The sequence below is a fragment of the Rhipicephalus microplus genome, unplaced genomic scaffold (assembly GCF_043290135.1).
Source record: "Rhipicephalus microplus isolate Deutch F79 unplaced genomic scaffold, USDA_Rmic scaffold_21, whole genome shotgun sequence".
NCBI classification, from domain to species: domain Eukaryota; kingdom Metazoa; phylum Arthropoda; class Arachnida; order Ixodida; family Ixodidae; genus Rhipicephalus; species Rhipicephalus microplus.
In genome coordinates this window covers 9,705,949-9,731,203 of record NW_027464594.1, presented here as the reverse complement: position 1 = coordinate 9,731,203, position 25,255 = coordinate 9,705,949, and the positions used below count along the sequence as shown (strand labels likewise).

The following is a 25,255-nucleotide window of genomic DNA, read 5'->3' as shown; positions in this document are numbered from 1 at the left end:
AGAAAGGACACGTGTGCTCTAGCGTTGGCGACCTCAGGAACCACAGGGTCACGAGTTCAGATCAACTGTTTATGCAACCGGGTGACAAGAGGTGGGGCGTGACGTGGATCATGCACACTTACTGCTCCACAGGTGCGCTTCTCAAAATGGTCATTCCAAGTGGTGGGCGTTCCGTGGAAGGCGATACGCGGTGCAACAGGGCGAGCTATACTCAATGGTGCGATGTTTTTAGTTGGTAGCAAAAAAAAAAGTGCTGGTAGCCATTCTCGCCGCCGCCCCCCATCGAGAACCCTGCCGCAAATAACAACGCAAAAAAAGGTGCAAGAAATAAAAAAATGAAACGCGATGGCCCTTGGTCACAAAAGGCGCACGCTTCTCTGTGACTTCGTGAATATTTGCGTCCTCCGCAAACTTTGTAGTGTACCGCGAACGTAGCGGATTCTGATAACACATTCTAGCTGTCGCTGCTTGAACAACGATGTTGTGTGCTCGCTGAATTGCTTCTTGTGGCGAGGCAAAGGTCGCTCCTGAGCGCACACCTACCCATCGTTTACAGATTGTCCACCAACAGCATATACTTTGCCGAGGACCACGGCCACGCCATGGTGGCAGCGTGCGCGTCGCAAGCTGCCCATGGTCTCCCAGCAGCTTCTGGACATGCTGAACCTGTGGCAGCCTGTGGTCGCAAGTTGACGGCCATCGTTGCCAACTTCAAAGCCGCCTACGAGAAACATATAAGGAAGAAATGGTATGAAAGCTGGCACAGCCTAGTCAAGACGTGTAGTGGTTCTATGTGGTTACAAAGAAGTGCTTTTGGGGATCTGTCATGAAGCGTTTACGGTGTGCCAGTTGCATAGTAGCACAAGAAATGCGAGAAAATTATATCTCTCTACTTTCATTCGACGCAACACGTACGCAATCGTAGCTTGGATTAGCGACATCCCTACAAGCGCTTGCCTTTGTTTTCTTCAGTGTGCATTGGCCATTGCCGCGCTGTTTTTTGAAGACTGACCCTGAACTTGATCAGACGTAATCTAGTTCCCATTGGACGAATGATTGTTTCTGCTCATTTTTCAGCTTCATGTCGTGACAAGAGCACCGGCATGTCGACCACCTGAAGGCATGAAGTCTTCCAGAAGGTCATGCATTAGTGTTAAAAAATATGTGATTATTATGGTAGCGCAAACAAACAGGACTCAAGAAAAAAAAGGTATATTGAGTAGCTCATTTTATTTGTTAGACACAATAGCACAAGAGCTGACAGACAAATATGGCAAGTATAGGAGATGACATCAGAAGTAATTGTATAGTGTAATTGTGAAAAAAAAAGTCGACGAAAAGATAACTTGCCATGTGCAAAGACCGAGCCTGCGACCTTCAAATAAGCTGTCAGATGCCCTACTACCGAGTTATCACGGCACCATGGTGGCTATCCCCCGCCTCCCCCGCTTCCACTTTATTGGGTATGTACGTGCATCTAAACGTGAAAGCACGAGTCAGCGACGCCTGTTGCCTTTTCGGCGAGTGTGGGGCACTAACTTTTTGCCTGTGAGCGTCCCCTAACACGTGACCTGGGGTTCAGATTGTTGATAATAATCAGATTTGAATATAGTAATGAGATATTAAAATAATAGGTTTATCATAATTAATATTAGTATAGATGCCTACGATATCAATTTTATGTTTAATATTTTACATGAATCTCTTCCAAAATATTACCTTTTTAGTTTAACAATCTTTTGACTTCAAAAAGTTTATTCAACGTTGCTAAGTTTTACGAGCTGGCAGCTGACCAATGATCCCTCGCATACTCTCTGAAGGAATGTAGTCTGCCAGAACGAGACCCTCGCTATGAATAAAAGAGAGAAGGGTAAATTGAATACTCACTTTTTTCTTTGTTAGAAACAATATTGTTACGTGATTTCGTCTGACTGAAAGAGGGCATAGTGGGGCATACCCAAGTAAGGTGCCTCAGACTGAGAGTAAAGAAGTGGACGTTGTCAGTGAGCTGCGTTGTGGCTGCGGACCGATAACTGTTATTTTCCACGTAACATTTTGGTGGAGGTGCTGCGTACTCTTCTGACAACGGAGCTACGCAGTGGACGCCTCCTTAAGTCTGCTACCATGGCTCCGGGTGAGGATACGGCTTCGCCACCTACCTCAGCAACGACAGCAACCCGGTACGTCGCCCTAACGCAACCCCGTGATCCCGGTACCTTTACTGGAGAGGACAACGTGAATGTGGACAAGTGGCTTAGCATGTACGAGCGCATCAGCAAGCAATATGGCTGGGACCCAACCGTTATGCTTGCGAATGTCATTTTCTATCTGGACAAGACCCCTCGTACCTGGTTTGAGACCCACGAGCACGAAATCACAAGCTGGGAAATGTTTAAACAATAGCTCCGCGACCTTTTTGGCAACCCGTTTGGTCAACAACTTGATGCCCGAAAGCAATTGGCTGTCCGTACACAGACGTCCACTGAGCCCTACTTGACTTATATTCAAGACGTCTTAGCGTTGTGTCAAAGGGCCGATCCGAACATGACTGATGCCGACAAGATTTCGCACGTGTTAAAAGGAATCGTCGACGATGCGTTCAGTCTGCTTGTATTCACCAACGTAACGACCATGGACGCCGTGATCAAAGAGTGCCGCCGTCTCGAGCAGGTGAAGAGTCGACGCATTTTGCATCAGTTTCAGCGCCTACCCAACACCGCGGAAACGTCGTCTTGCGAAGCCACTCCTTGTCATCCGTCTACAACCGAAGACGTGACGCGCATCGTCCGACGTGAACTCGAGGCTGCTTACCCGGCTGCCAACAAACTACCGGCGTTGCCCGACGCCTCAACGCCAGCTGTCGCCTTGATCCAGGCTGTTGTCCGCCAGGAATTCGCAAACCTTGGTATCCTGTCCACTGCATCCACACTGGATAATACTGGTCCCTCGATAGCTTCTGTGGACATGAGACGTCGCCGTCCGTACTCTATTCAAACCAGGAACCCGTCTGAATGGCGGACAGCTGATGATAAGCCAATCTGCTTCCGCTGTGGTCGCGCAGGACACATCGCTCGTTACTGCCGCAGTCAATGGCCATCTATGTCTTCTGGCTCGTACCCCGCTTACAGTAACTCATTCCGTCCACCAAACCACCGTTATCCGACCCACACTCAGTCTACAGCATTTACTGCCCCTGAGGACTACGGCCACCCTGCCCCGTCGTCGCCACCGCCTCAAAGCCGCCCTTCTCGTTCAAACACGCGTCGCCGCTCTCCCTCGCCATCGTTCAACCGCCGCGCGTCCCCGGAAAACTAGGCTGCGCAGCTTCTGGAGGTGAAGCTGCCCTGTCGACCTTACCCAAAAATCCTCTGTTGCCATTGCGTTTGAACCGGAACACCCTAGAAGTATATGTTGATGGTACACCTGTTGAAGCTTTGATAGATACGGGCGCTCACGTCTGTATTATGAGTTCGCGTTTTCGTCGTCGCATGAAGAAGGTCCTCACGCCCCCCTTGACCAGTGTCGTCCAAGCTGCAGATGGTGCAAAAGTCCCTGTCGTCGGTATGTGCACAGCTCAACTTACCGTAGCCGGTCATCAAGTGGTCGTCCTTTTTACCGTGCTTGAAACATGTCCCCACGACCTCATACTAGGCCTCGATTTTCTTGCCGCCAATTCTGCTCTGATTGATTGCTCCGCTGGTGTGCTCCGCCTTGAACTACCACAAATCAGTGCCGCCCCGTACCAACCTACATGCCGATTACAATGCAGCGATTTTGTTCACCTGCCCTCGAAAACTGTGACGTACGTTGATTTTCTGTGCTCACCAGCTGTGCCCGACGGTGACTATTACGTACGCTACGCCTCTCACCGACGTACTCCTTGCGCACAATGTTGCAGTGCCCTATACGGTGCTCAGCATCACAGATAACAAAACTTGTCTACCTCTTGTCAATTTCGGCTACATGAATCATGCGCTTCCACAAGGCATTTCTGTGGCCCACCTGTGTCCGTTGCTCGATTCACAAATTGAAGTGCTTGCCTTAGACACACTTGCTTCACCGCAGCGCACATCACTCGCAACACATTCGGGCAGCCGTCAAATTGTAGACATGATCGCCACTCATCTTCCACCTCCGCAAGTTGAAGCCCTACAACATCTTCTCGAGGCCTACCAGGATATTTTCGATTTTAGTGACCGACCTCTTGGGCAGACGTCCTTTGTCCAGCATCGCATACACACAGGTGATGCCAACCCTGTTCACCGCCGTCCCTACAGAGTGTCTGCTTTTGAGCGGAGCATAATTCAGAAGGAGGTGAACAAGATGCTAGCGAAGGACATTATTGAACCATCCTCCAGTCCCTGGGCATCCCCGGTGGTATTAGTTAAAAAGAAGGACGGATCGTGGTGATTTTGTGTGGACTATCGCCACCTTAACAACATCACCAAGAAAGACGCATACCCTCTGCCCCGCATTGATGACGCCCTTGATTGCCTCCATGGTGCCGCCTACTTTTCTTCCATCGATCTTCGTTCTGGTTATTGGCAGATTGCCGTGGACCCCATGGACCGAGAGAAGACGGCTTTTGTAACACCCGATGGCCTCTACCAATTCAAAGTCATGCCTTTCGGCTTATGTAATGCCCCCGCCACCTTTGAACGAATGATGGACTTCCTGCTCCATGAATTCAAGTGGTCTACGTGTCTTTGTTATCTGGATGACGTGATTGTGTTTGCTCCCACTTTTGAAGCGCACCTTGAGAGACTGTCAAAAATTCTTGATGTATTCCGTCTCGCCAGCCTTCAGCTGAATTCATCTAAGTGCCGGTTTGGTCGCTGTCGCATTACAATACTTGGGCATATTGTTGACGCTTATGGTGTACAGCCTGACCCAGAAAAAGTTCGAGCTGTGAAGGACTTTCCTGTGCCGAAAACCGCCAAAGATGTCCGCAGCTTTGTGGGGCTCTGCTCCTATTTTCGGCGGTTCATCAAGAACTTCGCGGAAATCGCTTGGCCCCTAACAGATTTACTCAAACCGGATGAGACGTTTACCTGGGGTCCCTCGCAAGCAGCAGCATTTTCCGACCTGACCACTTGGCTCACTTCTTCTCCTGTGCTGGCTCACTTCGACCCTACGGCCCCGACGGAAGTGCGCACCGATGCCAGCGGTTACGGAATAGGCGCTGTGTTGGCTCAGCGACAACGTGGGCAGCATCGCGTGATAGCTTATGCCAGCAGGCTGCTGTCCACCTTGGAGCGTAATTATTCCATCACAGAGCGCGAATGCCTAGCGCTGGTGTGGGCAGTCGCGAAATTTCGCCCTTACTTATACGGCCGACCATTTATAGTTCTTACCGACCACCACGCTCTCTGCTGGCTCGCCTCCCTCAAAGATCCCACAGGCCGTCTCGCCCGCTGGGCACTCCGCCTCCAGGAGTATTCTTACACCGTAGTGTACAAATCAGGAAAACTGCACAAAGATGTGAATTGTCTGTCACGCTACCCTGTGGCCGACTGCGATCCTACGAGCACTGATTCTGTGGGCTGCGTCCTTTCCATTTCCTAGCTGCTTCATCTCGGGGACGAGCAGCGTCGCGATCCGGATATCAGCCGCCTAATACAACAGCTCGAATCTTCACCGCAAGACGCTTCCGTTCGCATGTTTACCTTAAAGGACCACACCTTATATCGGCGTAATTTATCACCCCATGGTCACGACCTACTTCTGGTCATACCAGAGCACCTGCGTTCTACAGTCCTACGCGAGCTCCATGACGCGCCAACCGCGGGTCACCTTGGTGTCTCTCGCACATATGACCTTGTGCGCCACCGCTTCTACTGGCCGGGCCTTTCACGTTCTGTACGTCGCTATGTCAACGCTTGTGAAATTTGCCAGCGTCGCAAAAAGCCGTCGAGACTACCTTCCGGATATCTTCAGCCCATCGACATCCCATCGGAGCCATTATTCTGTGTTGGTTTGGACCTTCTCGGTCCCTTCCCAACATCCGCCTCCGGAAACAAGTGGGTCGCGGTGGCTACGGATTACGCGACCCGTTATTCAGTTACGCGAGCCATGCCAACAAGCTGCGCTACAGACGTCGTTGATTTTCTACTACGCGATCTCATTTTAGTGTATGAAGCCCCTCGTCAACTGCTGACAGACCGAGGCCATACGTTCCTTTCGAAAGTGGTTGACGATATCCTGCGTTCCTGCTCTACCCAACATAAGCTCACGACATCGTACCACCCCCCGACAAATGGGCTTACAGAACGTTTAAACCGCACCTTGACAGACATGCTATCACAATACGTCTCGGCCGACCATCGTGATTGGGACCTTGCACTACCCTACGTGACGTTCGCATACAATTCCTCCCGGCATGACACTGCCGTGTACTCGCCATTTTACCTTCTGTTTGGACGCGAACCAACATTGCCGTTGGATACCTTCCTGCCAGCCGCTGCGCAGTATACTTCTGAATATGCACGCGACGCTATTACCCGAGCTGACCATGCTCGTCAGCTTGCCCGCAGCAGATTAATGGCGTCCCAAGACTCGCAGAAGCATCGTTACGACGAGCGGCATCGCGACGAACACTTTCCAACAGGCTCCCTCGTTCTTCTTTGGTCCCCTACGCGACATGCAGGCCTGTCAGAAAAACTTCTCTCTCATTTCACGGGCCCATACCGCGTGCTTAGACGAGTGACCGACACTACATATGAAATTGTCCCTGATAATCCATCAACCTCTTCCGCTCTGCTGTCAAGGGACATCGTCCACGTATCAAGGCTCAAGCGTTAGCACACTGCTCCTGCTGTGGCCCCGTAAACTCGCCGGGTCGGCGGTTTTGCCGCCGGGGGTCGTGTTACGTGATTTCGTCTGACTGAAAGAGGGCATAGTGGGGCATACCCAAGTAAGGTGCCTCAGACTGAGAGTAAAGAAGTGGACGTTGTCAGTGAGCTGCGTTGTGGCTGCGGACCGACAACTGTTATTTTCCACGTAACGATATTGTTGAGAACTGACAGACAATTAGTTGAAGGGAAGTATAGGGAATGGTATTAGAATTAACTGTAGTGTAATCGTGAAGATAGAGAAGTGGGCGAAAAGATTTCGGGACACCCAGCGCCGCGTAGCTTTTTCGTGTCTCATTTATTGCGCTTCGTGCATGTCCAATAATCACAGTAACCAGAAAACGCCATCCAAAATTTTGCCTCCCCCTCTGTCACCGAATGTGGGAAGTCGTCGGCGTTTCCAACACCACTATTGACTCATAATTGTAGGGCAAGTAGTCTGTTAACTAACCATCGCTTCCCATTCTGCTGTGAAAGCTCAACATTGGTTGTTTACTTCGTTACATTGAAAGTTAGTTAAATTGACAATCCACCGTATAGCCGCAGAACTCTTCTTTCTTGCACGGGAAGCTCCGACAGAATGTTTGAATAATAAGGACATATATATATTTATTTATTTATTCATTTATTTATTCACAATACTGTAAGCCCTGTCGGGCTGTTACAGAGTGGGAACTAAAACATACAATGACAATTCTAATATACCAACAAAAGATTCAACTGTGTCTACATTCTCAAAGAAATCGGCGGCAAGACAGTTCCAGTCGACAATCGTTCTGACAAGAAAAGTGTTTTTAAATGTGTTAATTCTCGGTGTGTAGGGCATAATTACGTGTGGGTGATTGGTTCTTGATGAGACTCTTCCTGGGGGACGCAAATAGAGAGAAGGGTTTAAATTGAGCCTATTGTTGTAAAGCTGATATAAAAACTTTAGTCGAGTGATTTTTCGGCGAATGGCAAGTTGAGGAAGTTTAACCTCAGTGAGCAGGGTTGTTCTTGACTGCCTCCTCTCATAAACGGAAAAAATAAATCGCGCTGCTAGCCTCTGAACACGCTCCAGTTTATCTATTTGATATTGGTGATACGGGTCCTAGATCACGCTAGCGTATTCTAAGGTAGGCCGAACAATAGTTTTGTACGCCTGAAGTTTAACCTATATATATATATATATATATAACCATATATAATGATAACAACATATATATATATATATATATATATATATATATATATATATATATATATATATATATATATATATATATATATATATATATATATATATATATATATATGCGAAGACCTTTTGCCAGTGGCTGAACGCCAAGCGTGGACCCGAAAGAAATTAGGCCCGACGCACTGTACTAATATGAAGTCTAACGTATCTATGTTGCCGGAGATTGCCATTAAAGCCAGGGCCGTCACCCGGTGTGGTAATGGTGATGATGCATGTTCACCGAACCAAACTACTTGCTTTTATTGCGATAACAAATATATGAACACTCTCGGTTGGATTTCGCTGCTGGAGTGGGTGTGGGGGTCGACGTGGACGTCGGTGTCGATGTCATGCACCGTATATGTATACGTATCTGTATATATGAAAATGGTAGAAAGAAACAAAATTCTGAAAAACCGACTCGGGCGCGCGGAATCGAACGTGGGAGCTCCGCGTCGAGAACGCGAGGTGGTAACCACTGAGCCACCGAGAGGCACCACTGTGAACGTTGAAACGGCAAACTGTTCATATCTACCACTTACCGCTGCTGGCGGGCATCTCGGGGGGGGGGGGGGGGCTATTGTGTTTTCAGCATTATCCGCAAGATCACGCAGTGAGCGCGCGGCGGCTGTTATCTCTCACGCGTTCTTTGGTCAGCGTAAAGAACAACGGGGTGTACACTCAATCGCGTGCCCTTATCCTGCCGTGGGGAGGATCGTATCTCTTAGCTAGCCTTTGAGTTTCGCAGGAACGATTCTGTTGAAGTCAATGGGTGCACAAAGATCACTGCTGTCGTTGCACAGCCTCCGTTTGCGAAAAGGGCGCGCTTTTCAGGCACAGCGAAGTAACAACTGAGACGCTTATTCGCGTCAATCTGTACCTGTGAGTACGTTTCGTGCGACCTTTCTGCGTGAGAGACGCGGGGCACGTTTCGATCTACTTGCCATTCTGCACGCGATCTTATAATTTGTTGTTATCGCGGGAATTGCTTCGCTTCTGTGGCAAAACTGTGAATTTTTCACTCGCTTCGATGAACGCACAACGTCGGTAACCATCGCGTGCCACACAAAAAAAGAAAGAGTTGTCCTACACAATCGCATAAAAGCAACACGACAACCTCATTTGATCTTTCTGCCAATTACCTAGCAGCAGATATAATTTGTTACGTGGATATATTTCATTCTGGCTGCAATAAATTTCGTTACATTGATATTAAGGATGAATACGTTACGTCTTATGGAAGGTCAGTAACATAGTGTTCTGCGAACATAAAGCTGAGAAAAGTGGAATAGCTCGTTGTATCGTCACTTTTGACATTCTTAAGTTTGTTGTGACGGGGTTTAACAGTATTTAATATGTCTATCGCTGGCTTTTACCTGCGCAGACAGAATGTAACGCACCACTCAAATAAGATCACGAATCGATTATATTAAAGGCGGTAAATTCGAAACCTTGAAATGCAGAAGAATGTCTTGAAGGGCCAGTAGGAACACGCTATGCGAGAAAATAGTGCGGAAACGGGACCAAGTCGAAGCACCTGTGTTTTGGTTCCCCTGACTTCAACTATATCGTACTCACAGTGGATATACGTACCGGCTTCTGATGTAAGCCTTTCTTTCTACGGTCGTCTTACTTACCTACGACGTAAATGTAATCATGATATACGACGGCCTGGTGACCATAGCGAGGCCTTGGCATTCTGCCTACGCACTTCCACTTGTCCTCTTCAGGACCCAATGAGAAAATGGCAGCACCTGAGCCAAAACAAAAACAAAAGAATGCCAGTGAGTTTCACAGGCTACACAATGTATCCTAATGCATAACAATAACAAGATGGCTTTGTTTTGCAAACAAAAAAAGTCCACTGCATCGCACATTTTAAGAAAAAACCAACGACTGATGAGGTTTCAATAAAACGAAGCCTGACCAAGCATTAGAGAACTTGTCAGCGAAGAGAAATGAAGGGAAATAGGATTGATTAATCCCCAATTAAAGAGTAGAGACGATCTGCTGCTTCACGGTTTGACTTGTAATTCACGCTAACTGGGATTGCAGGAAGCCGAAGACGGGGCAGCCAAAGCGGCAAAGCGAAAAATGGGAGAAACTTTCTCCAGGCAGCGAAATCGGGGAAAACGAGGTGGCAGGTCCGATAGCACACAGATATCCCGGACTATGGAGGAAAGAATAAACTAAGAGGAGGCCGTTATGTCACATTTTGTGAAGGCGGAAGTAGGGAAGAGTAGAGGACTTCTCTAAATTGTGGGCACGCTACAGCGGCTCGCACATGCGCAAAATGCACCTGCGAGAGGAAGGTGCCGGCGTGCCTAGCGGCTCGCCTTTGCAAACTTGCTGCCCGGCGTCTGCCTGTCGCTGGCCCACTAGACGCTGGCGTGCCCACACGGTCCCACGCCCCCCTACACAAGCACGTGACTTCCGCCACACTTTTCGCTCTGCAGCATGCATTGCGAGCGCCTCTTCTCAGCTTTGCTTCCTCCATGTCCCGGAGCAATTTTTTGGCGCCCACCGAAGCTCACCGCTTTGCCGCAGCCAATCAGAACGCCACGTGGCGGTGGTGACGCTGTGGCGCTGGTGTATCCTTGGGAGAGGGTCTTCATTCGGAAGAAACATAGACCACGGCTAGCGACGCGTGCGCGAAAGCGCCAGCGGTCTCGCCTCATCTGCCGTGCGGCTGCAGCCAAAGGATGCGTGCGGTCTGAACAGGTGCATGCACTCGCCGCTTCGAAACGCTCGCTTTGCCGCTCCAGCTTGGGTGTAAAAGAGCTATAATTATCAGGATGACGTATGACTTGACGCTTTGCTCAATAAGCAAAATACTCAAATTTATGTACAACTGCAATAGCGAAGAATTGTGCGAACGCGCTTAGAATGCACTAAAATGTCACAGGAAATGTGTATCAGAAAACATAGTTATTGGCGCACCGAGTAACTTACTTATACATTTATTAGTGCACTTTTTATGTCAGAGACACTAATGTTTCGTCCATTAAAAGGTGCCCTTTACGATCATATTTCGATCACAAGAACTATAAGGATTGAGTATCAATGAAATCAAATGAAAAGAGGAATATGGTTGTGCACTCAAAAGGTGTAATAATAAATCTATAAGACCAAGTGCTACATGAAGTATTACGAATATTACGTACCAAATAGTACCGAATATATGTACTATGTACGAATAAGGAGCTCATTACCCTAAATGCGTACCCTACTATATACCCTGTCTATATACTACTACTACTACTACTATATACCCTGTCTAGTAATCTTCCGCATGACTAGCAGCCTTACCTGGGTTCACGTTTATGATCAAGTCTACTTGACGTATTTCAAAGTAGTGTCTTTTTTTACATCATTTCGATATTTATTGAATGCAGTCATGAATTACGTAAGATGGGCCATTACCGTGACCCTCTCCCCCCACCAACTCTTCCAAGGCAGTTCTTGATAAATATATCTTATGTTGTTACCTCTTTAAAAATGACCTTACTGGTTTACGAGCACTCATATCTCTTACTCGAAGGTACTTCATCAAAACACGCCGAGAAGAGTGTCGCTAACGAGAGATTGATGTTATAAAGCATTCACATCATGGTCAAAAAACAATTTTAGGTTAAGAGACTCAAGTGCCATGTCACTCAAACTCACTCAGACTCAGATCGAGCCGTGAGTCTGAGTCTGAGGGAGTCCGGTTAAGAAAATTTTCGTTAGTGTGAGTCCGGCTCAGAAAAATTTTGATAAGCATGAGTTTGAGTGAGTCCAAAAGCGCAAGATATGTTTCATTAGTGAGTGAGTTTGGCCGACCTATGCTCGCCGATGACACAAAAGGAGGAGAAAAGCATAAAAAAGGCTGTGTTTCAGTTCCATTGCGAGGTAGGTCTCTGGACTAGCGTAACCCTAATATATGACACTCATGGTACAATTTTTGAGTCGTTTTTGAATGCTCCAGTCAGTTCTGGCAGTTTGTGGCACGTCCACTTGGTGAAAATCGAGAGCTCCTGATACGTTCAGTTCAATAGTTAAGAACATTGCCCTCCATCTCGAAGCGCTCTGAAGTGATCTCGCTTTGAGCACGGAGAGCGAAAAACATTTGACTACCGCACCTTGTCTCTCTGCAACAGAAATAGCGGTATTGTGCTTCCTCTTCCGGTTTCCAAAAGCGAGCAGCTGCACGTTCGTACCAGACACACGTCATCTCATCAGGACCAAGAGTAAGCTCAGAATTGTTGCAATTTGAGTAAAAACGTGGTAGCGTGCCGAGACTTTCTCTGTAACACATTTACTAATAGACTACGACCTCTTTAGTTACTTGCGTCATTTGATGTACGTGCACACGAACTGATAGAGTGACCAAAAATTCTATTATGTCCCTATCAGGTGATGGAAACTGCGCGTTAGAATATACAGAAGCAAGTGAAGGAAGCTCGCTCATTAGTCTTTCCGAAAAGTGGGCGTTTTAGGTTTGCGCTTATTTTCCATCTCCTGGGACACAAAACGAAAGCCATAATTCGACATGTTCAAAGCTGCATCTACTTTTCCCAAAAGGCATCTTCTCAATTCAGAAAAACTATAGATGACAGCGTTTTAGGTTGATTATGGAACTCAAAAGAACGATGAGGCGCCATAAAAGAACATGCTACGTACTTTCGAGATTAGCGCCTTTGGAATCGGCGGCCAAGCCACCCAGCAAAGCGATCACAAGCTGCTGGTCGCCAGTGGCGGCACAATCCAGCCCCTTGTAACTGGGATCCGACGTGCGTTGCGTTTCAGAGAGCGCTCTGTGAGGCACCCTAGTCAGGCGCTGGCGGCGCTTATCACGAATGTTTCGGGACGTCATCTTGCCCGTGACGAGCGACAGGTCTGAGCCACCGGAAGAGAGCCTGTTAGCGCTACGCGCCTTACGATGAACGGTACGACCTGCCCCGGAGCTGGATTTCTTTCCCGCCACTCCTAGGTCAGATTTCCCCCTGTCCTTATCAGGTTTGCGCTTGGGGACGGTGGATGACTTTGAGCTCTTGCCTGAAGACTTGGCAAGACCGCTTGATTCGGACTGTGATTTACGAGACACCCGGTTCTTCGCCTTTGACGCGTTACTCTTCAAGTCGTTCTTTCCGGCGCCACCTCCAGGCCCTTCGGCTGAAGGCTTTTTAACCTTTGACGCGTTCACGTGGGGCTCGCGCTTATGCCCTCCTCCACCGCCACCGGTTTCGGACTTTGGCTCCCCGGGCTTCTTCTCCTTGCTGTGCTTCTTCTTAATTTTGTCCTTGCTGGCCCCCTTCTTACTTTCCTTGCTGGTAGACCTGTTCTTGCTCAGCTTCTCTTTGCTACGCTTCTCCTTGCTAAGCTTCTCCTTGCTTGCGTGCTTCTGTTTGCTTCCGTGCTTTTTCTTGCTTCCATGCTTCTCTTTACTTCCGTGTTTGTCTTTGTGGTGCTTCTCCTTGCTTTGTAACTTCTCTTTGCTGTGCTTATTTTTGCTGTGTTTTTCTTTGGAGACCAACTCCCCGCTCGACTTCTTAACCAGCTTGTCAGCGTTTTCCTTGCTCCCTATGCCAGCCTTCTCCTTACTAGTCTTATCCTTGCCAGATTTCTCCTTGCTCCTAGATCTGGAGCTCCTCTCTTTGGAAGAGCCTTCTCTGGCATTCTTAGACTTGTGCTTGCTCGATTCCGTGGTCTTCGCCTCGGAGCGGGTGATGACTTCCTTAGAGGCAGATTTTTTGGCTTTGTCTCCATGCTTTCTTTTCGGTTTGGTACTCTTACTGCTTTTGCTGCTTTTACTGCTCAGCCAGGGACAGAAGCCCCTCTTTTTCTTCTTCTCTTTACCTTTGCTTTTCTTGTCCTTGCTCTTACTCTTCTTGTCCTTAGGTTTATGACCTTTGTCATCCTTCTTTTTTTCTTTACTCTGCATGGAACCGGCCGTGGATGGCGGAATAGTAGTGGCTGATGTCGGCTGACTCATGGTCATAGGCATGGCGGTTGATGGCGTTGCTGCAACGTCGGACGTCGCCGTCTTCGAAGCGGCGTCCCCTTCGTGCTTGCCTTCGTGAAGCTTGCCTTCATGTTGTTTGCCTTCATGCAGCTTGCCTTCGTGGTGTTTGCCTTCGGGCTTGCCTTCGTGTTTGCTAGGGGGCTTTTCCTTTCCTTTCGTGTCGCCCCTGGCATCCAGTTTGTCAAGTAAAGTGGCCTTTTTGTCGTGAGACGCCTGCGGCTTGACATCCTTGGTCATCAAGAGCTCTTTGGGGACAAGCGATGGTTCCGACAGGAGGGACGCCTTTAGCTGTTCCTTGGAAAGGGGGGATCCCTTCTTTCCTTCCACTGACTTAGCATCGTCCTTGGGCTGTTTGTCGTGCTTTTTATCAACTACTTCGACCTTTTCTTTGGACTCTTCTTTCTTTTGTGGCACAGATTCCGTCTTTTTGACTTCCAGCTTTGGTTGAGGCTTTTCCTCAGGCGCAGGCGACAGCACTGCCGCCTGCTGCTCGAGGCTGAGCACTAGCGGTGCCACCGCTGCCGCTGCAGCCATCGGTTGCTGCGGCTTCTGAAGCGGTTGCTGTTGTGGTGGCGGTGCTGCATAGACGACATTGGCACTTAGCTGTTTCGGTACAGGAGCTTCGGCGGGCGGCACTAGATGTGGAGTGCTAGCTTCTTGGCTTGGCAGTGGCGCAACTGAAGGCTTGAGAGGGGCTGTTGCAGCGGTCATTCTTTGGCTTGATGGCGCGGGAAGGTGCCCGATGCCTTCACCTGCTGCCACCTGTGCAATAACGTACATGCTCTTAGTATTGGAGTGGCTATAGTAGGCAAAGTTAAACTTCATGAATATTCAGCGCAAAACCTACTTCCTCAAGCTTGACATTCTTTGTAAGATGGTGGTGTTACCATTGAGCAAGGTATCATGACGTATAAATATTGATTTATGTGTCTATCACAACAATATCGAGCTAGCGTAATGGCAGGTTCCCTAGCTGAAGGATCTTCATTAACACCATAGATAAAACTTGGTGAATTAAGTAGAATGACTGGTTTATTAAAATTTGCGCTTACGTCTTTCTTTCTTCGGTTCGAAAGGTCTAAGTTGTGGTAAAAAAGAAACCAACCATTTTGCAATGGCACCTTTACTGTTTATTGTATAACGTTATACGTACATCTCTTGTCAAACTTGTCCTCTCTATGGCAAACACTGTTTCTATCGTCGCTAAACTGTTTGGAAAACCTGGAAAGCACACCCTGAAATGGCATGCAGTTCTGTTTTCGCATTGTTCGTGGTTTTGAAATGATGTCCTTTCATATTGGTTTAAAGTTTCAGAAATAGAAAACAGTCAAATAGGGTTAGCTTAGAACATTTGGTGGGTGGGGCACAGCAAGAGTGTAGAGTTTTTTTTTTTTTGATTAGCGGCGGACAAGGAGTGACGCGTGAGCCAGGGCATCGTCATGTTGCAAAATCTACGCCTGCTTTTCTGACCATTCAGGCCTCCTCCTGCAAATAAGATCTCTGAACGATTCTAGAATGGTATGGTAGACTTCCTTGCTTGCATTCTGGCCACGTGTTAAGAAAATCTGATGGCAGTAGCATAGGCCAAGTTTTACACCAATATTTTGCCCTTCTCTTTTAGAAATGTTTTCATTGCGATAGCAATTACATAAACCCTCGGGGCTGGATGTTGCCGCCGGCGTCTACATCGGCATCGCCATCATTAACCGTATATGCATACGTATTTACATATATAGACACTCGAGAAAGATAAGTAATCGAGAGGCCCCGCCGCAGTGGTCTAGTGGCTAAGGTACTCGGCTGCTGACCCGCAGGTCGCAGGATCAAATCCCGGCTTTTCCAATGAAGGCGGAATTGTTGTAGGCCCATGTGCCCAGAAATGGGTGCACGTTAAAGAACACCAGGGGGTCGAAATTTCCAAAGCCCTCCACACGGCGTCTTTCATAATCATATGGGGATTTTGGGACGTTAAACCCCACATACCAATCAATCAAATAATCGAGAATAAAGCCCCGCCGCATGGAATAGAACGTTTCACCTTTCGTTCGTAAGCGCACGGCGTTAGCCACTGAGCCGCGAAGGAGCACCTCCTTCAACGTTGAAACGGCAAGCTATTTATATCTACAGCACGGGGTAGATGGCGTGTTTTCAGAACAGTCAGCGAGATGGCGCGATGAGCACGCTCTGCGTTAGCTCGGCGTAGGGATCGTCGCCAAACTAGTCGCGATACGCGCTCAACACACACGCGTGCTTTGCTCCGCAGAGAGAAGGGGCATTATCCGCGACTTATCCTGTGGTGGGGGAGAATACAGAGTCACACGTCTTTGGCTTAGTTCGTACCGGAACGATTGCGTTTAGCGTCCGGGCACACAAAGATCACTATGCTTGCTAGACAGTCCCCGTTTGGGAAAAGAGCGCGCTTTTCAAACACAGTCAAGTAACAATTGGGACACTTGTTAGTTCGCACTCATATCAGTACCCGTGGTTACGTTTGGTGCGTCGTTGTTGTTTGAACAGCGCGTTAACCGTCGAGCTGTAAATGTTGTTAGTTGGCTTTCGTTCTGTGTGTGTTGTTTTCGTGCGCCATTTGTGCGTGAGCAGTGCGCTGCACGTTTCGATCTGCTTTCCGTTCTCAGCGTTACATTCAAAGTTGTGCTATCGCATTCATTTCTTCGTGCTTGCGACGAAACTGCGACTTTTCTCCACGGCATACAAGCAAAAAATAATTATTTCAAAAGGTGCCGCCCTCCTTGCCCCGAAAACCAATTTCCGCCTACGCCCTTGCCTGATAGACTGTCTTGGCCGTTAAGATGGACTACCAACAGGACCTGAACATAGAAGTGACTTATGCGTACTTTTTTTGGAAGAAAAAAATACATGAGGGTGACTTCACCTTCGAGTTAACAATACAGTTAATAACTCACATCTCATCGCTTGTTAGGATTCTCTAAAGCAAGTGGCACTGTCTATGACGAGCAGCTTCTCATCGATTCCAGCAGGGTATGTTTCTGTTAGTCAGTCAACAATAGTGCCGCGAATATTGCGTCGAAGCGGTGTCTCTAAACTTTGTTACTCAGTGTTTCATGGCATGATCATACGCTGATTCGCAATATGCCAGCAACTTCTAAAAGAGTTGAACGACAGTTTCCACAAATCGGAGAACGAATTCGTGACGTTCTCTAGCGTGCTTTCTTTGAGCGGTAGGTACATATTCAAGGAGACAGAAAACGGTGGAAAACATAAGAAAATCACACAGATGGACGACTCCGTTATCCTACAGCACTTGACTATTATCTGCCATTGTCCTGAGTGTCACGCTGTTTGTAGCATGTTTTCTTCCGCAAACATCATAAGCGAAGTGGTGACGCATCAGCGAAGAATTCGCCAAAGTTTACCTTATTAAAATAGTCTGCAGTAGAGTTATTAGTGTACCATCGATCGTCTTGCACAACAGTGATTTTTTTTTTGCCCCGCTGTGGTGGTATAGTGGCTAAGGTACTCAGCTGCTGACCTGCAGGTCGCGGAATAGAATCCCATCTGCGGCGGCTACATTTCTGATGGAGGCCGAAATGCTGTGGCCTCATGTACTCAGATTTTGGTGCACGTTAAAGAACTTCAGGTGGCCGCCATTTCCAGAGCTATTCACTACGGTGTCTCTCATGATCATATGGTCGTTTTGGGACGTTAAGCCCCACATATCATCATCAAGCTTGAATTTTTTTTGCAAGATCGCTTTTGAGTTTGGACTGCTGCGCATGTGCTTACTGTGACATACATACTGAGTGTTCATTCGAAAATAGATTAGTAGGTGGTGTGTGCTCGTACTCGTTCTCTCAATTACGCCTTTGTTTTGTGTTGCGCCAATTTTCTGAATTAAAAGAAATGTTAATCTTCGAGACATGGCTCAGCAACTGTCTCCACAGTTGATCACTTGAACGCAGACCTCCTATACAAAGCTCAAAAATTTACTGCACAGTCGGTAAGGTAAATGTGAATATCCAATGCATGGCTCAACAATTGGTTGCACAGTCGATCGGTTAAACGCGAATCTACAATACATGGGCTGCACGTGAAGTCATTTTTGGCTATCAAAGTGAGTGACCGCCATGTTTGGGAACATTGAGTCGGGCTGCGCGGGCACATTACCACAGCGTCGGAGCTTGTCGACGTCATTCGAGCGATATGGCGCAAGAAAATATGCACGCGCTTTGCCCGCCGTGCTGCGAAGAGCTTGTGGGACCGACTCGTGTACGTTACAGAGCTAAAATTGAAATGTGGGATGGCATCGACTAGTAATAACTGCGCATCGGTAAGGATGCTACGCCGAAAGTCGATCTGCGGTTTTCCGTGACGCATGGGTGACACGGCGGCATCGGGAATAGGCTGTTTGACGCTTGCCACAAGTCATGTCACGCTGCAAAAATGAAGGTCTATAATTCACTGGACGGCTACAACTACTTCACCACTGGATGGATGATGAGCTTAGCAGCAAAGCAGATCACATCAGAGCACGCCGTAGTTCTAAGCGAGGTTCGTTGTGTCACTATTTCACGTTATAGTCGAAGTAGAGGTGTCTTTCTCAAGATGCATGGGCTTCGACAGGACCTACTGCCGATGGTTAATCACGCTCTGGTTTTGTGTCCTTGGCAAGCCGTTAGAGCGATTTTCCAGACTCTGTGAACAGCGTGGCCACTGCGACTGCATCCAGCGTGTTCGTCTGTCACTTTTTAGAGTGGTTGAAACGTGCACATGCTGCGGTAGTAGGGCGCACAACGGCCGTAGCCAAGCAGAGGGCACGGTGTCCAATCGGCGTTCGTGTCGAGCATTAAATTGCGGGCTGTCTCATGAAAGAAGCCATGTTCACATATGCGACGTCGTAAGATCTCATAAAACAACACGAGACGGGGTTATTCGAGTGCAAAAAGTCTGTACATAGCTAATAATTTGGGTAGCATTTTGGAAAAGCGACGAGATCACGTAAGTAAGCGTAGTAAACCTGGATATAACTTGAGAACGCCCTTGCGTGTGATGAAGTTATGACTTGAGACATGAATGTATTTCTCCTTCAGGTTTTCTCGGTTTATGTGCGCCAGCCGAGTGACACGGCGCTTTTTGCACGACATCCTTGTTTGCGCGTACTGATTTGTAATAATCGCTGCAAAACTAAAAAAAAGTGTAACGCCTGGTTTTGCCTTTCCTTTAGAAGAACAAGTTCCGCGTCTTGTCTGCATTCGAAAATGGCCTGAGTGGTCACGTTGAAGCCGGTGGCGCGAACGAAAACCAGATCTCGTCATTGCAAAGCTCTTGACTACCTTCCAAGCAGCTGCACATGTTAAGAAACAAGGCGGTTCTCGGTCCTCTCCTTCCCGGATGTGACGTGGGTGCAACCCATGTGTACACGGATCGAGAATAGACGCCATGGTCGATCAGATAAATGTCAGTTTCCAACACATCGCTCGACAATTTACTCAATTTACTCCACAGTCGATCAGATAAATGGGAACTCGTAGACATTGCACGACAATCATATCTGGTAAAAGTGAATCTCCAATACATAGCTCAAGAATTGACCCCTAAGGAGGGTAATTTGATCAGTTAAGTGTGAGTCGCCAATACATGGCTCAATAAGTGAATCCTCAGTCGATCAGTTAAACATTAATATCCGATACATGGCTGAGCCAATTAACTCCGGAGTCAATCAAGGTGTTAGTTGTGAAACTCAAATGTATGGCTCGACAACTGACTCTATAGTCATTCAGTCAAAAAAAAAAAACCTCGCACTCTCCATCCCGAAAGAGTTAGGAGCGCCTCGACCTCGCATTATATCATGCCTGACTACGCATTAACGATTGGTACACCTTGAATATATATGAGGAGTTTGTGCCACCACTTTTTGGCGTCCTCTTGCGTTATACGCTTTGTACGTTAGTTTAACTAGGGGATGTTATACACTCTGCGAGCTTTGTTTGGTTAGTATATGAACCGCTATGCAGGCCTTACCTTTTGTACTTGGGCATATTCTCTTCCTTTATCCTGTTTCTTTTGTCCCCTGTAAGAGACACGTGACCCGGCATAAAATAATGTTATGCACATCTTTTTAGAATTATGATTCCGTATTTTGCATTTATTTCTCCTACAAAAACAATAAAAACCTGAAGGAATTGCTTGGACAGATACAAAAAGCTACAATCAACATCTAGACAATAATATTCCCTATGCCTTCACATAAGGAATAATAACAAGTAAATCATATAATAATATATTCAATATAAGATATATAGGTGACCAAAGCATTCAACATATAATGACACGCATTTTGGTAAAGAAGATTTTACTAAAATACATTCAAATGTTATGTTATATCAACATAAAGGCGGACAGAAGGAAACTCATAATTCGCATGATAAACGCAAGGGCACTGATAAAAATGTCATTTTAAACTTATATCTGCCAACCAATAATGAGCAATAATAAAATAACAAGTATTACCTTTTAGAAATATGACTATGACAAGATACACAACATTACTCAGTCGTCTTCCAGCACCCTTGACCTTTTACTGACCACTGTTCCCGAGTCTGTTTCATCTTTAACGCTTTTGCCTGCTTTGAGTGACCACTTAGTTGCCCATTTTACTATACCGTCATCCTCTTCGCGCCCCGCCAAACAGTTTAAACAAATTAGAGACTACGTTAAAGCTGATTTCCAAGCCATAAATAGGGAACTGGAAGCTTTTATAGATTATTTCCTTCTTGAACTTCGGGAGCGTCCGCTCAATGTTATTTGGGCTTTATTTCGAAACAAGGTTCAATGGCTGACTGATAAGTACATACCACTCAGACGAATACCCTGTCCTAAACGCCAACCGTGGTACAACGTCTCACTAAAACGACTGCTTAATAAAAAAAGCGCATTTTTCGCCGCTGTAGACTATCAAGTTCCGCTGAAAGGTGGGCGGCTTATGCGCGCGTCGCATCAGAATATAAAAAAGCCCTTTTACGTGCAAAAACTGAGTTTTATCAGCGAACGCTCCCATCCCTCTTATCGACTGATCCCCGCAAGTTCTGGAGCGCTGTTAATATGAGCAGATCTAAAGATGTAAAATTAAAAACACCGGATGGAACACTTGTTCCACGAGAGCAGTGCTGCGTGTTGCTCAACAATACGTTTTCTTTATCTTTTACTAAAACAATTCCTACTTCTTTTCCTGTTAAAGAAAGCCTACATATTGAACCAATGGAACCCATTTTTATTGACTGAGCTGGAATTTTCAAGCTTATACAGGGGGCTAAAATTTCTTCATCTTCTGGAATAGAAGAAATTAACTATAAGTTTCTGAAAAGTACCAATGTGAAATCCTCATTGATCCTTTCCTATAATTTTTCACAGTTTTTACAGTGTTCCTTACTGCCCGACGACTGGAAGGGTGGAAATGTGATTCCAGTGCACAAGTCTGGTGAAGTTTTCTTCCCTTTCAACTATCGACCCATCTCTCTTACATCAATTTCATGCAAACTACTCGAACACATCATTTACACTATCTTGATGAGCTTTCTAGAATCTAATTAATTTTTTACAGTCTACCAACACGGTTTTCGCAAAAATCATTCCTGTGAAATTCAATTAATCACCTTGACTAATGATCCCTGTTCTTTGTTGGATCGTGCGTCAGTAGTCGATTGCATTTTCATTGACTTCGCGAAGGCATTTGACTGCGTCTCCCACCCACTACTACTTTATAAACTTAGCAAAGTGAGCATTGACCCTAACATTGTAAGGTGAATTGAATGTTTTCTGTAGAATCGCTTTCAATATGTAACCGTTAATGATAACAAATCTCCTCACTGTCCTGTTACATCTGGTGTCCCTCAGGGATCAGTATTGGGGCCTCTTCTCTTCCTAATTTATATTAATGGTCTTCCTGATACCATAACCCCATCGATACGTCTTTGCGCTGATGATTGTGTTATATATAGAAATATATGTGAACCTTCTGATCCCTCACAACTTCAAACCGACCTTAACACAATTTCAGCCTGGTGCAACACCTGGCTAATAGCTAAACGTCGACAAGTGCAAATATATGAGGTTAACACGAACAATCAAGCACACCCCTGTAAACACATATTTTCTGAATGGCTCCCCTCTATTATCGGTTACCACATACAAATACCTGGGCGTTCAGATTTCAGATAACCTTTCGTGAATCTCGCACATTGAATATATTAGCAATAATGCGAACCACATGCTCGGCTTCCTTCGATGAAATTTCTCTCGAGCTCCCACTTCATTAAAACTGCAGCTTTACAAAACCCTTGTACGGCCGAAGATTGAATATGCCTCTTCTGTATGGGATTCACATTCTGCCAATCTTGTCTCCACACTTGAAGCTATCCAAAATCGGGCCGCTCGTTTCATTCTCTCTGATTATTCCTGGTCATCCAGTGTCACTAACATGAAACAAGTAGTACAACTACCTGATCTTGCAACCCGTTGTATGATATCCCGCCTATGTGTTTTCCATAAATATTTTACACCAATCAGACCTTAAAACAATCCCCTTTTTCAGTTCCATCATACGTATTATCCCGCATTGATCATCCGTTAAAAGTTGGTGTGCCAAACTCCCGAACAAACCTCTACCTGAACTCGTTTGTCCCAATGACCAGCGTGCAGTGGAATCACCTTCCAGCCTCCATCGTCTCCATCAGCGACGCTGCGCATTTCAGGTCCTCTGTCAGCAATCACTTTTTGTAACCACCTCGCTGTTGTCTTTTCTCTTGATTGTTTAATATTGTACCCCTCCTCTCTGTAACGCCTTACGGCATTGAGAGTAAATAAATGAAATGAAATAACAATTGATTAGATGTGACATTTGAAATATCAGTGTGGAAAAACAGCGTAGGTAATCAGCGTGCTTGTATTGAAAATGTACATCTTTTCGAATAATGGTATACAAACTGATTCCTTGAAAACTTAAGTGCCTGGAATAAATGGGCATGCATTGTAGGAGTCTTTAAATCTGTGGTTCCTGCGAGTAAAAGGTAGTATCTAATCATATGTTTTTCTATTAATACTTTGGCTCCCATGAGGTTTGCTTGCTATACCTTTCACTAGATAAAAGTGTGCCAATGACTTTCAAGCAGTCCACATATTTCTTAATTACTATTAAACTGAAGAACGTATTGCAAGAAAAGTAAGCTCAATGTGGCAAACAGCCTGGCCGTGTTATAAAATGCAGTATCAATGTCCCGAATGGTTTTCTTTTGCAATAAAAGCAGCTTGTTATGTTACTTTTTGTTTTTTTTCCTGCATAAAAGGTTCCAATACTTCATTTTAAGACAAAACAATGCATTATAAAGTAACATTTGAAGCTCTAGTGAAACTCCTTGCACAAGGTACATATTACCACCTTTCGCCAAACATTTCTCCACACAGCTGGCATGCGACTTCCACTTCCTGCGATCTCTGAAAAGTCACGGACGAATACATCACCGTGATGCAGCCTTTATTCCACGGTGCATCAGTGGTTGCGGTGCTCTGCTGCTAACCCGAAGGTCGCGGGCTGGATCCCAGCCGCGGCAATCGCATTTCAGTGGAGGCGAAGTGGTTGGAGCCCGTGTGCTGTGCGATGTCAGCGCACACCAGCATTGAAAGATTCCCGGAACCCCCCACTATGGCGTTTCATAATCTTGGGACGCAACACCACAGATAATATTATATTACAACCCTGCCCAATTATAATTCTGCGCGCACTTGTATGGATGTCTTGATTTTGCGATAAGTTGAAGCAAATGCTGCTTCGACGGCGCGCCCTTTTGGATTCTCGATTAGATTAGATTTGTGGGGTTTACCGTCCCAAAACAACCATATGATTATGAGAGACGCCGTAGTGGAGGGCTCCGGAAATTTCGACCACCTGGGGTTCTTTAACGTGCACCCAAATCTGAGTACACGGGCCTACAACATTTCCGCCTCCATCGGAAATGCAGCCGCCACAGCCGGGATTTGAACACGCGACCTGCGGGTCAGTTTTGGATTCTCGAGTCAGCGGCAATCAGCCCCTGCTCATGGAGCTCGTTCGTCAGACGACGCCCTTCCACCAGTTGCGCCCTATTGCGTGTCGCACCGGTGCCGCCACTGTTGCGTCGTGCGCCGACGACAAGGTTACGGAGGGCGCCCCTGTTACGAAACTCGACGCGGCCAAGGTCACCGGCCGAGTCGACAGCGTAAGGAGCTCGAAGAGCCGGGATGTCTTCAGACGTTCTGACGCTGTCGTCTGTTCTAACGATCTCGTCTGCGGATTGTAGTCGCACCACTTAATTCCTTTATAGGCTCTCACGTCAGTAGCCTCCAATCCAGAACGCCGGTGGACGTTGCGTCAGAAGCCACCAATTAGGAAGCACCGATTAATCCTAGCATCAGCAGCTTCCAATCAGGAACCACCACTCTTCGCGGGCTGGATTGCACCCGTGGGCGAGTGGTATTGCCACGCGTTGCGTAAGACTCACCAGACTGGATGGCATCAATTGCATCATCGGACTCGAATCGGACCCGTGGGTTGAGGGAGCTTGCCGTGCGTTGCGTTTGACACAACGCAGCTGGTGATAGCGTCCGCCTGCATCGCTCGCTTGTTTTGACGCAGGTTGCATTTGCAGGAGCAATGAAGTTCGATTTGGACTTCATCGCATAACAGTCCCTCATTCGTAAGAACGAAATGGCTGAGGCTATTTTGAATACAGGTACACAGTTTACATTGAGAAAGGAACCCATTGAAAAGCGTGACTGGCGCGTAAAAGTTTGCGCAGCTCATTTCGCAACAGCCTCCGCTAACAGAGGTTCACGTGATTGCCTCGCTAACCGTAAGGCAGTGGAAGACAATGCATGGGCGTGTTACACTGCTTTGTAGGTTTTAACGTGCCAAAACCACCATATGATCATGAAAGACGCCGTAGTGGAGGGCTCTGGGAATTTCGACCACCTGGAGTTCTTTAACGTGCATCCCAATCTGAGCACACGGGCCTACCTTTCTGCCTCCTTCCGAAATGCAGCCGCCGCAGCCGGGATTCAATCGCATGACCTGCGGGGCGTTACTCTGCAAACCGGGGAGTAAGCAGGAATATTCCTCGTGGGAAGGGGGTAGGGGACACTATCTTGATCATAAGTGGCAGCAGGGCAGGCAGA

General features: G+C 46.9%; 1 protein-coding gene across 1 annotated transcript in view; it reads right to left on the bottom strand.

The window, feature by feature from the left end:
- LOC142785338 (uncharacterized) overlaps nt 1-25,255 on the bottom strand; it is a 106,645-nt gene that overhangs the window by 3,645 nt on the left and 77,745 nt on the right. The window contains exons 6-9 of the mRNA XM_075883819.1: nt 20,072-20,120; nt 12,730-14,833; nt 9,705-9,821; nt 544-721 (exon numbers count right to left, since the gene is read on the bottom strand). Coding sequence (XP_075739934.1) covers nt 544-721; nt 9,705-9,821; nt 12,730-14,833; nt 20,072-20,120 — 2,448 coding nt within the window. The remainder of the gene's footprint in view (nt 1-543; nt 722-9,704; nt 9,822-12,729; nt 14,834-20,071; nt 20,121-25,255) is intronic.